Source organism: Phalangium opilio, unplaced genomic scaffold, assembly GCF_054372755.1.
Source record: "Phalangium opilio isolate 3A_F unplaced genomic scaffold, DU_Popi_V2 ptg000352l_1, whole genome shotgun sequence".
In the NCBI taxonomy this organism is placed as follows: Eukaryota; Metazoa; Arthropoda; class Arachnida; order Opiliones; family Phalangiidae; genus Phalangium; species Phalangium opilio.
In genome coordinates, this window is record NW_028324228.1 from 1,698,706 (window position 1) to 1,711,979 (window position 13,274).

Consider the following 13,274-nt stretch of genomic DNA (forward strand, 5'->3'; position numbering starts at 1 on the left):
ATTTTATATTTGGATGAAGACTGAAGTTGAAAAATTTCACATTGCATTGGAACAAAAAGTATTGGACGAAGATGAAGCAAACCTCGTGGTTAAAGAGACGCTCAAAGAAGGAAATGTACGAACTGTATAAAAGAGAGGATTGTGGAGTTCCACGTTTTCAACACAGTTTTACTTATGTTAACAATATGTTGCAGATATCCATATCGCAATACAAACAGTATTTCAAAGCTTATGGGATAATATGGTTTATAATATTTGTTGTAACGCTTACCAGTGCTTCAGTGTTCAATTTGGCGTCTGTGTACTGGCTGTCGCTGTGGTGCGCGGACACCATGGAAGATGTAAAAGCAAACCCAGAATTAAAAACAACACGTATCGCGGTCTTAGTCATTCTTGGTGTAACCCAAGCCCTTGTGACATGTGCGAGTATAATCTTGAACTTATTTCGCTCTCTACGGGCGGCAAATTGTTTACACGAGAAAATGCTAGACAGCATATTTCGCTCTCCGATGTCCTTCTTCGATACGACCCCCTTTGGATGGATACTCAATCGTTTCTCGCAAGATATTGACGCCCTCGACCAGCAGTTACCTCCAGTGTTAAGACATACTGTTTATGGATTGATATATATATATAGGTCTTTCGACGATAGCAAATGCAGTATTTTTACCTTTATTCGTAATTCCCTGCGTTGCTGTTACCGTTGCATCCTTTTTGTTTCAGGTAGGAACTTGTCTTATAAATTTTCTCGCAAATATTTTATCAATACTACTCGAGTGAGTATAGTTCATAGTGAGCGATGCGCACTTTCATTTAGAGGTTATAGGGGCTTGCACTAAGAAAATTGATACAAAGAAGCGGCGAAAATCACAAATAAAAAATAATTAAAGAAAAAAAGATCCTCATTACAATGATTCTGTTGCCACTTGCTAATTCTTTTTTGCTAACAATTAAGAAAAACTCCGCGCATCAGTCCTGCGAGGTGCTAAAGTTGGAACGTAAGGTTGCGATCTATTGATTTTGGAATTAGGCCAGATTTCTGGGACGTTTTTCTTGGTGCCCCGTGGTAGTTAAAAAATTAAACTTTCCCTGAATTATTGTTGTTTCAGAGTCTAGATATTGCTTTCATGTTATTACAAGTTGGGGAAGATAGTCTACGTCGAGGTTTAATCGAACTCTTTTACCTATCATTAGCATTATGGAGCGAAAATTTAACTGACCTCAAATCGTAGATTATTGAGATTTATAGCCTCTTTTTCAACAAACCGATGGCTAACCAAGCCACGTGGGTATACGCAAATAGTATAGCTGCACCAGCAAAAAAAATGTTTAAAATTATTTCTATCAAAATCCTATGGGCCGTTTCCCTTTTTCTTTGCCCAACACTTGTTTCGGAAAGAAGTGTTACATCCAAAAAATAGATGGTTATAAGCGGTATAATAATATTTCTCACCATACTTATCAAAAATTAGAGGAGTTAAAGTCAGGTCTTACCAGGGCTGTCGAGAGAGGGGCTCAGTTTTTCCCGGTGTCCGTACTTTCTAGGGGGTCCGGGTCACCTGTCTTGATGCGGATACGCGATTTTGTCATTTTCCCGGAGCCCTCAAACTCTCTCGACGGCAATGGATCTTACCGCTGGCGAGTTTTCCCGTGCTCCTGACGGGTCCAACTTAGAAATTTCGCTTATTTTTTCCTATTTATAATATCTTTGCAGCGTTTCTTGATGTCAAGCAATCGTCAATTAAAGCGAATAATAAGTCTCAGAAATTCCTTCTTGTTTTCGCACGTGGAAGGATCAGTGGCTGGCAGCACAGTCATCAGGGCATGTCAGGCTGGAGAGTGCTTCGAAGGGCAATTCCTGAATCTGGTCGACGAATGTACGGCCGCTAATTATATGATGAACATGGCGCAAAGGTATAGGCAGCACTGCATTTTCATGACGATAACTAGGCCCATTTTTTAAGTCGACAGTGCGTTTTTAGCTTTGAAGTGAATTTTGTTGCAGCCCTTGTACACGTTGCTATTGTAGGCAGCCAACTTGTTATTGTAGGCCTACAGGGATTTTAACCCTTTACCTATGGAAAGTTTTATGGAACGTTTTGGGAAACGTCGGTCACCTCTCGCTCTTGCGAATCTGGGGGATCGAACCCAGAAAGGGGGCGAGAGGAAGACCTAGGGAAGGGAACACGAGGTATTTTTTGGGGAGAGCTGTTTTTGGAATCGTGAAGTGCGCGTGGATTTTCGAGGAAATAAAGGATAACATTTTATATATAAAGAGTCGGTTATTTCTTAAACCTAAGCCTAACTATACTTAAGAGTGCGACATTTCTTGGTGTCAGAAGTGGGATATTATCACAGATGCCCTGTTACGTCTGCTAGTTACCCACAAAAACAACGCGAAATAAAAGAAAACTACGTTATGGCGTGCCACGCAAATCCAAGTTTGCAAATTAGCTACTTCTCGGAAGACCACGGAGAATCAGCTGAAGAATGGCTGGTACAGTACGAGAGATTAGCGGCCCAGCTAAAATGGACTGCAGCGATAAAACTGAGCGCCGCCCCGGGATATTTGGTCCCCAACAGCACGGCTTATAATTGGCACAGAGTGAAAGGTGAGGCAAGCGCTGATTTTGATACCTGGAAAGGTGCTTTCTTGGCCGCTTTTCCGGATCGTTTTTCCAAGGATGAATGGAAATTACAAATGAGGGCTCGTACGCAATTCCCTAATGAAAGCCTAGAGTCTTATGTTTTTACAAAACTCGATCTATGCAAGAGATGTGGTCTAGATCCGGATGACGACGAAACGAAACAACATTTATTAGCTGGTATGGCTAACAGAAATCACGCGGCTGTTATCAGCTCGAAGGAACCAAAGACGTCAGATGAAATATTGAAAGAAGCGAAAACACTAGCAAAGTCTGACCACTTTCATCAAGTTGGAAGCCTACCCCCGTCGGTGCCGGTCCCTTTTGCTTCGCTACCCGGTCAGGCGTCGGTCTCATATGCTCCTCACGCTTCCGCTCCATACGGCTTTTATCCCGTCCCGGGTCCATACCCAGGTGCCCACGTTCAATCGTATAACCCGATGGCACCCATCGCTTATTCACAAATATTTCCGGAAACGAACTCCCAGAGTAGTGCCAGCACCAAGGATACGCGTGAGAACGACCTTAAGTATCAAGCTTTATCGGACAAAATATCCAAGCTTGAAATAGTTTTAGAGAGAATGGAAGAGCGACAACAAAGACCCGAGCCACGCTATCAGAGGGGAGGATATCACAACTCGAGAAACTATCGGCAGAATTTTTTCCCTCGTGGTTACGGCTGTTATAATTGCGGGAAATACGGTCATCTAGCGCGAGATTGCACGGCTTCACGTGACGATAACAACGCGTCGAGAGGTCCCAACGACGGCCCTACTTCCAGGTCGGGAAACGGGAGGTCAGCTCCATAACGGAGGGGTCCGAGCTGTCTAATATCCACCACAATCCCTCCCACAATATTGGACCACACGCGGTAGTTCCGATCGTGAACGCGTTAGTTACTGATATCGGTATAACTAGTGCTAGACACAGGTGCTCGCAAGTCGGTTATTGACGCGGATCTAGTGACGAATCATAGGCTACTAGAGAAGATGAGGCCATGGGAAGGCCCACCAGTTATCGGCTTTGACAAACGAATCGCGACGCCCAAAGGTGTTCTAGACTTGACCGTGTCAGTTGACGGTTTTGATGATGTTTTAGTAGAGTGTTTCGTGGTATCAAATTCTATCCTACCGATGGTTTTGGGGGTTGATTACTTTTCTGCTCTAAACGCGGGGATAGTTTTCGACGAAAACCGTTTTCACCTAATATCCATGGATCCACAAAGAGGACTGCGATACCTACACCCGGAATCAACAATCATAACACCCACTCAGATATCTACGGACAACGTTGAAATTGAAGACAGAGGACTTTCAGCCGAAACATTATCCCCACAAGAAGCGAGTGTTATGGTTGAAAATCTTGAGGTAAAAGAACAATTATTTAACGTAGTGACTACAGAATCCCAAACCATTCCGTCAAGGTCTGGCATTTTCGTGAATGCACGTATACAATATGGTAACTCTAAACTTTTAAATCGGGATGTATTAATACTCGTTCATAATTGTAGCGATCCGCGTAAAATGTTTAACGTTCCCACTAGTATTGTTAACGTAAAGTCAGATTTAACCCAGGTATTTGTTGTAAACCCTCAGGACGAGGAGATTTCTTTTAAAAAGGGAGAAAAAATTAGTAATGCTAGCGAATTAGTGGAAGAATATATTAAGGAGGACGAGCCTTTTAATTTCTGTACCATTCAGCTGGAGGGAAGACGAACAGAAATCAAAGGAGAAAGGCCCAGTGGTTGTTTAGATACTTTGGCTGAGATGAATGACATTGAGTTAGGCGCGAATTTATCTGAAGATCAGAGACAGAAGGTTCGTTCTCTTTTGAGTCAATATAGGAAATGTTTTGCATTTAATAGTAGAGAGTTAGGAAAAACAGATATAGCAGAACACACTATAGATACAGGGGACCACCCTCCTATAAAACAATACCCACGTAGGATTTCGCCAACTGAGAAACAAATAATTTCCGATCAGATTGAAGAGATGCTCGATGCAGGGATAATTAGAGAGTCATTTAGCCCTTGGTCAAGCCCTGTAGTTTTAGTAAAGAAAAAGAACAATACGTGGCGATTTTGCGTAGACTATAGACTTTTAAATAACGTAACCAAAAAGGACGTTTACCCCCTACCTCGTATTGACGACACATTGGACCAATTAAGCGGAAGCAAGTATTTCAGCTCGTTAGATTTACGTAGTGGCTATTGGGAAATGGGCGTGTCTGAGAGAGACATAGAAAAAACAGCCTTTGTGACTCATCAAGGCTTATATGAATTTACGAGATTACCCTTTGGATTATGTAATGCTCCCGCCAGTTTTCAAAGGCTCATGGACCGTGTCCTAGGTCGTTTAAAATGGACGATGTCTCTAGTATACCTAGATGACATTATCGTCTTTTCAAAAACTTTCTTGGATCACTTGGACCACCTTACCCAAGTTCTTACCGCTATTGAAGAGGCGGGACTGACATTACAGCCGTCAAAATGCGTTTTCGCATCACAAAAGATCAATTATCTAGGACACGTCCTTAGCGCTGAGGGTGTCAGGCCAAACGAAGATAATCTCCGAGCAGTGCGTGATTTTCCAACACCAAAAACCATACGTGAAGTTCGCGGGTTTTTAGGGCTTACATCCTACTACCGTAAATTCATTCGTAACTATGGAGAACGCTCTCACACACTAACAAACCTTTTAAAGAAAGACAGCCCATGGTGTTGGGGGGTGGCCCAACAACTAGCGTTCGATGATCTGAAGAATGCGCTCCAGAACGCACCCATATTGGGCCACTTCTCCGAAAACGACAAAACTGCTTTGCACACAGACGCTTCGGGACATGGGCTGGGAGGTGTTCTTGTACAGTATGACCAAGAGGGACAAGAGAGAGTTATTGCTTATTTTAGCAAACGGTTGAGTGAGGCAGAGGAGAAATTGCATTCAAGCGAATTGGAGGTGATGGCTGTCGTCTTTCCGATCGACTACTTCCGACCCTATCTTCACGGCAGGCCGTTCGAAGTCGTAACTGATAATAGTGCTCTACTATGGCTACAAAAGAAGAAAAACAACAGCGCCAAGTTCGCTCGTTGGGCGATCTGTTTGGGAGAATACCTATACACGCCTGTCCATAGGAGCGAAAAAAAACACTTAAACGCCGACGCTTTGTCAAGAGCACCAGTCCTCCTTCACGATCCCAATAATACCGCCGATGAAATAAAAACTTGCGTCATAAGTTTTGAAGCCATTCCCGTAGAAGAGGTCGCGTTAGCGCAACAAAGCCTGCCCAAGCTGAAAAGTTTGATGATAAAGTTACAGCGACTAGAAGAGACAAGTGATGAAGAGGCGCGACTAGGAGAATATACTTTAAAGAATGGAGTACTTTTCCGGGACAATCCTCATGACAATGGTAGAAAAAATCTATTAGTTGTTCCACCCTCATTGCGACGGACTATTCTTGGACTAGCACATGATTCAGAGACAGGTGGCCACATGGGATTCGATAAGACATTGGCCAAGATTCAAGAAAGATACTGGTGGCCCAAACTGAGGAAAATGGTGCGGCGTTATGTGGAGTCATGCGGTCCTTGTCAATTTCGGAAAATACCGCCGGGACCTTCAGACGCTTTACTCCACCCGATTCCGCCACCGACCGAGCCTTTCGAAGTGGTCGGAATTGACCACTGTGGCCCTTTTTTAAAGTCAGATAGTGGAAACAAGAACATCCTTATCGCCGTCGATTATCTCACAAAGTGGGTTGAAGCACGTGCAGTCCCGAGCACCGAATCAGTGCACGTCACAGATTTCGTTCGCAATCAAATAGTCCTTCGTCATGGAAGTCCTCGGCTTCTCATAAGTGACAGAGGAAGCGCTTTTGTATCAAGAGAAACAGAAAAGGAACTAGAAAAATGGGGAATTAAGCCTGCCGCAACTTCAAGCTATCGGCCTCAAACAAATGGATTGGTCGAACCGTCGAACGGGCCAACCAAACCATGGCGAAGATAATTTATAATTACGTCAACCCGGAACATACAGACTGGGATGAACACCTACAGTCTGCTGTATTCGCTATTAACTCTTCAGTTCAAGCAACGACGAAAAGAAGTCCATTCGAACTTCTCTATGGTAGAATCCCAGTTCTTATGGGCGAAGGAAACGTCATTCATCCATTGGGAGACCCTGCTGTGGACGAAGACGAGCGAATTCGGCGGATTCAGAAAGAAAGAGAATTGGCGGGCGACAGAATTAAGACGAGTCAAGTGAAACAAAAGCAACGTTATGACAAAGGAAGGCGCGGTGCACCCTCTTATTAACCCGGAGACTTGGTGCTGATACGAAACTTCGCAAAAAAGAAGGGTAGAACAACCAAGCTACTCCCACGGTACCGCGGTCCTTATCAGGTCGTCAGGAGAACTGGACCAGTCAGTTATAAAGTTGAGGACCCGCCATACATGCGTACGAAGAAGCGCCACCATATATTTACTGTACATGTGGACCACGTGAAGCCATATCGAAGTCGCGATCTCGAGGACTGCGAAGATTTAGAGGACTCCGAGTGGTCCGACATAGATGATGACAGTACAAGTAGTTCAGATGACACTATAATTTACGACCCAGAGTCCCCTAATGGCGAGCTTACAGATAAAACACGAACTGAAGAACAACCCCTCCCTATTGAGAATAGGCCGCGCCGCATTCGTTACCCAGTAGCCCGTTATGGTAATCCTGTATTATTTTGTGCCTTTATAGCACTATGTGTGTTCTGTTTTCTGTACGTATGGTTAATGCAAGTGCTACGTTATTGTTCATTTTAGTTTTTTTTCAATGTTTGTTTTGATTTATTAATGGATTGTTTTTATTGTTTAATGTTAACCTTTGTTCCTAACTGATTATTTTGATTGTTCTTCGTTTATTGGTATTTAATCCTTTTGATAAGATTTGTTTTCGAATGAGGTCATTCGTATTTGCAGGATGGCCGAGTTTGTTGCAGCCCTTGTACACGTTGCTATTGTAGGCAGCCAACTTGTTATTGTAGGCCTACAGGGATTTTAACCCTTTACCTATGGAAAGTTTTATGGAACGTTTTGGGAAACGTCGGTCACCTCTCGCTCTTGCGAATCTGGGGGATCGAACCCAGAAAGGGGGCGAGAGGAAGACCGAGGGAAGGGAACACGAGGTATTTTTTGGGGAGAGCTGTTTTTGGAATCGTGAAGTGCGCGTGGATTTTCGAGGAAATAAAGGATAACATTTTATATATAAAGAGTCGGTTATTTCTTAAAACTAAGCCTAACTATACTTAAGAGTGCGACAATTTTTAGTGGAAGCTGAAAAAATCACGCTAAGAATGCATTGCGACTTTAAGTTCAACTCTATTTTTCGTTGTTATTCGATCAGTTTTAAATGAACAAACTATTAAGATAGTGTTTGCGCGTTGAAGTTGTGTTCGACATATCGTAAAATATGTGTGCAAACAGCAACGCGCAAAGACTTTCTTAACAGACTGTTAATGTACACGCCCATTTGGCTGAACACAATGATATATTAAGTCAACAAATTATAATTTCTCTCCAGGTGGCTGACAGTGCGCTACAATCTTCTTGGTAATGGCATGCTGTTTTGCACCGCACTTTTTATTATCTTGAGCAAAGAGACCATGTCAACTGTTTTTGTGGGAATGATCTTGGCTAATGCTGATTTTGTAAGTAAATCAACTAGTTTTCTACAAGCTAAAGTACATAGATACTTCTGTCGTCTCAGAATATCGGTTAATTGTTTGGGTTGTATGTTCTCCTTAATTGGTCCCAAAATATGTTCTAAATATATCATTAATTTTAGCTCGAGTTTCAGTTGCGTCTAAACATCTTTGCATTCAAAACCAAACGGTATTTCAACTTTTTCCGTGCTCTCCTTTTTTTCAAAAACCTAGCTCCAAATCCTGTACAATCTACATTGTTGTTTAAACTAATGAATCTAAATTCAATCCTCTTACATAAAATTTTGTTACTATTGTAACCTTCCGTAATAATTCAGGGACCTCCTGGGTTTCTACTCCAGGGGTGTAAGGTTACATAGAGGATTAACACACAGAGTTACCTCTGACCTTTCCCCGTACTATATAAGCATCGACTGCTTATCACTATTAAGTCAGTCATTCTCCACTACTAGAATGTAGTAGTATGCTCGAGCATAGGGCGTCTTGCCCTGGTATTGGACTTCATCCATTATTAGTAATTATTTAATTCTTTAGTTGTATAATGCAAGTCGGCATTTAATTATTATTTAATTAGTTAGTTTAATAAAGTATGATTGAACCTAAGGAACAGTGTAGTTACTCTTAGTATTAGCCAAGGCTTTTATGGCCACGTGGGGCGAGTTTAGTAATCTCGCAAGCGTGGTTACATAAATGGCGAGCTTGCCAGGATCGATCGACGGGTCCTAGTTTATTGTAACTTGCTTTGGCTATCCTAAGCCTTAGAGTGATCGGAGTTTGTAGTAATTAGTTGTTAGAGTAAAGTTAGGGTAGTGACTTGCGGATTGGACTAGCCGTAACACGCACTATTGAGTCTGAGGGAGCTCAAAACCTTCCTTTACAACAATTCACTGCGATCACAATGTTCAACTCATACTCAACTTCTTCAGAAGCAAGTTTAATTACTTGGCTTATCTCAACGGGACATTCCCTTAAGAGAAGAAACTACAGTCAGCAGTCAACGCCTACAGAGGACGATCCTGAGTCAAGTCCTTCAACGGACGGTGGTAGCGCGCACCACTAACCTGCGGAGACTTCCTCAACCACATCGTCTGATACGGCTGCTCCAGATCTGACTAGACGTATTCTAACATGGGAGGAAGAAAGCCAGGACGAGCCAACCGTTGCTACAGTTCCTGCTTTCATCAAATTTCCTTATAACTTTAAATGATTAACCTAGTATGCTAGTTAACTGGAATCTTTTAACTATCTGTTACATTAATTAAAGTTAATTACTATTATTCTGTTATGTTAAAATTAGAAGATTTATGTAATTAAGTTTTCTGCCGATGAAGTCCAAATCTTGTCGTCTGGGGGGATGTAACCTTCCGTAATAATTCAGGGACCTCCTGGGTTTCTACTCCAGGGGTGTAAGGTTACATAGAGGATTAACACACAGAGTTACCTCTGACCTTTCCCCGTACTATATAAGCATCGACTGCTTATCACTATTAAGTCAGTCATTCTCCACTACTAGAATGTAGTAGTATGCTCGAGCATAGGGCGTCTTGCCCTGGTATTGGACTTCATCCATTATTAGTAATTATTTAATTCTTTAGTTGTATAATGCAAGTCGGCATTTAATTATTATTTAATTAGTTAGTTTAATAAAGTATGATTGAACCTAAGGAACAGTGCAGTTACTCTTAGTATTAGCCAAGGCTTTTATGGCCACGTGGGGCGAGTTTAGTAATCTCGCAAGCATGGTTACACTATTTCTTTTACATATCTCCCCATCAAGAAAACACGACCTCCTGTTTCTTATTTTCATCTGTCTTCAGTAACAGGAAGTTATAAAGCTTTTGAGAAGTAATAATTGGGCTATAGCTAGAACAAGGGGTGCAGTATTTTCGGAAGCCACTGTAGAACGTTTTATAACCTAATCGTGCACAAGAATGGAAAATAAGGAAAGTAGAGCGAGGTTAGGCCTTTGCTTTCTTTCATCCCTTTCATCGCAGCACAGGATATATGGCATTTTATCAATTCCAAGAAAGAGTATGGGTTCCTGTCAGTGATGAGTAAATTCATACAGATTTGGTGTGAATTTATTTCTAGTATCCGAAATTTATTTTTTGGGTACATTTCGTCTTCTCAGCGCTAGAATAGCTTTTCTTTAGTCGATTGTGATGGAAATCGATTTTGGAAGCGATTTTATAGTTAACAGGTCCAGTGACGTTTTTATTTGTGAACGGTTCAGTCGATGGTTTGAGAAGTTTGCAGTTTAACCGGAATGAAAGCGGTCTGATTAATTGCAGCTGATAAGCTAGTTATAATGGTTCTGAAATTTCTAAATAAATCGATTGAATAAAAAGCTATTCAAACTAAAAAAGAAAACGTTTTTACCACGTGGGACAATTGTTTATCGTCAAAATCATTAAACAGTTCAAATTTTTTTTATATCACAGCTTCTACAGATGATCAAAATCTTCATCGCTGCAAGTACGGGTTTGGAAAGCAATGTCGTCTCTATAGAAAGAGTTGACGAATACTGCCATTTGGAGTCCGAGGCCGAGTGGAACAAACCAGAATCTCAACCGCCACCAGACTGGCCTCAACGAGGTCAAATCCTATTTCGCAACTACAGCACCAGATACCGTGAGAAATTGGATTTTGTATTGAAGGACATACATGTCGGGATCGAGGCAGGAGAAAAAGTGGGTGTGGTAGGACGGACAGGTGCAGGAAAGTCTTCGCTGACTCTAGCGCTCTTTCGTCTGATCGAGGGGGTGAAGGGTCAGATCGTCATAGACGGATTGGAGGTGGACGGATTGGGTTTGTCCGATTTGAGATCGCGACTGACCATCATTCCCCAAGAGCCTGTACTCTTCTCGGGCACGCTCAGACTCAACCTCGATCCTTTCGGACAACAAGACGACCAGCGACTGTGGGCCGCCCTTGAACACTCGCACCTAAAACCCAACGTGGCATCACTCGAACAGGGACTAGATCACCCCGTGGCGGAAGGAGGAAAGAATCTTAGCGTTGGACAGCGTCAGTTAGTCTGCTTGGCTCGTGCCTTGTTGAGGAACACCAAGATACTCATCTTGGACGAAGCAACGGCCTCGGTCGACATGGACACTGACGATCTCATTCAAGAGACCATTAGGAAGGAATTCGCTGATTCTACCATCATCACCATCGCGCATAGAATAAACACAATTTTAGATTACGACAAGTATACTGATTTATTTAAAAGGCTTAAGCAATGGGGCTAAGTGGATGGTTAATTTGGTTTCCTTTTTCTCTTCACAGAGTGATTTTTCTTGACCAGGGCCGAATTGCGGAATTTGACTCTCCTCAAGCACTTTTGAAGGATGATCAATCGATGTTACGAATTGGCCAAAGATGCCAATATTCTCTAGATAACTTCAATTTCAAGCACTTAAATTTTCATTCAACTTTAAATACAACTGGTTACGGTTCTAATAAAGAAAGATTATAATTTATGTGAATATTTTCTAAGCTTCTAGCTAAGTAAAGTGCATCATAGTAAGATTTGAGAAATACATAGATAAAAGAAACTTCAATCGGTCCTAGAGCTCGACATTTTCTATCCATTATCCACAAATTGGTGGATAACCGATTATTTATAAACAAAGTTGTGGATTATAATACGATTTAACATGTAAGTTCTGTGGATAATTTTTGAGTATGGATAAAGATAAAATAACGTAGATAATGGATAGATAATGCCGAGCTCTAATCGGTCCCCGTGATCTGACAAGATACGTTCTTAGGAAAGAAAATTAATGAACAGATTGAGTACGACCATAGTGAAACTAATCTTAGATTAAGGTTTTCTAACTGAACACTATACGTTAAGCTTTTCCGCAAAGAGAACTGAAGACTTTGGTCTACCCACAGCCTGAAGGCTAAGCCCATTAAGAGATATCCCAGTTTAATTAGCGGCTTCTTTGACTTTCGTTCTATTCGTTTTGCTTGGCTTTGGCAATTCAGGTTTTTAGCACGCTTTGCGATAAATTATTACAAAATAGTACTTATTCCACGCGTACGAAGTCGAGGGTAAAGGTTACGTGATATATATGTTTCAGTTAAACTCCAATCATTTACCAACCTTTATTCCTTCATATAGTCTATCGGGATATGAAAGTCTTGATTTTTGGGTTTCAAGCCGATTTAGAGCCTCAAAGTTTTTTAGTTTCGAGAACTGACTCTAAAATGTTATGTCGAGTACTCGAGCCTTTTTCATTAGTCAAAAACTAGTTATTCGAGTTTTTACCGACCGTCAAAATTTCAATTCAAGCCCTTTTCTAGCCTTAATTTCCAATTAAGTTTTAATGATTACTAGTACGTTTAGCAGTGTTTTATAAAGGTACCATACGCTCTTAGAAATGTAAGTGACCATACTAGTCCCACCCATTTTCAATAGAGTACTCGGTTTATGGAACACTCTAAGAAAATGGGGTGTGCTTTAACACCTTTAAATGTAGTTTATATGGGTCAAAATTTGACACCGTTACAGGTGTTCATTTACACCCCTGAAAGAGTTTAATAACACTTATTTGAGCAATTGGTGTCAAAGATAAGTATAAAATTGTGCAACAGAGGTGCAGTTTAACACCTTTTTAACTCTTATATCGCACTGAAAGTGAATTTTTACTCTCATATTAGTGTTGTGCAACTCCTTAAAGGGTGCGGCATAGCACCTTTCAGAGTGTCACTTCACACCTTTAACGCCAAGTTCTGATCCAGCAATCCCATATTTCCGGGACAGTCTTCGTTTCCCAAGTATAAGAAACCCAAGCATCTGACTCGGTAGTTCATAGACACAACGATAACTCCTTGAGTAGCCACCAATTTCTTCTAGTTGTAAATAATGGTTGTTCCCGTTGCAAAAGCACCCCCGTATATTCAAACCATAAC

The 13,274-nt window shown here is 41.5% G+C and overlaps 1 protein-coding gene across 1 annotated transcript; it reads left to right on the forward strand.

Moving 5' to 3' along the window:
• Window positions 1-13: 13 nt before the first annotated feature.
• LOC149602805 (ATP-binding cassette sub-family C member 1-like) lies at window positions 14-11,832 on the forward strand. Its single transcript, XM_089860259.1, has 7 exons — window positions 14-115; window positions 195-678; window positions 724-776; window positions 1,715-1,914; window positions 8,213-8,339; window positions 10,796-11,565; window positions 11,643-11,832. Exons 1-7 carry the CDS (start codon window positions 14-16, stop codon window positions 11,830-11,832), a joined length of 1,926 nt encoding a protein of 641 aa, XP_089716385.1.
• The last annotated feature ends 1,442 nt before the right edge of the window (window positions 11,833-13,274 follow it).

Coding starts and splice junctions, on each gene's coding strand:
- LOC149602805 (XM_089860259.1), top strand. CDS start 14: ATGAAGACTGAAGTTGAAAAATTTCACATTGCATTGGAACAAAAAGTA. Junction 8,340..10,795: donor TCTTGGCTAATGCTGATTTT/GTAAGTAAATCA, acceptor TTTATATCACAG/CTTCTACAGATGATCAAAAT. Junction 11,566..11,642: donor ACAATTTTAGATTACGACAA/GTATACTGATTT, acceptor TTCTCTTCACAG/AGTGATTTTTCTTGACCAGG.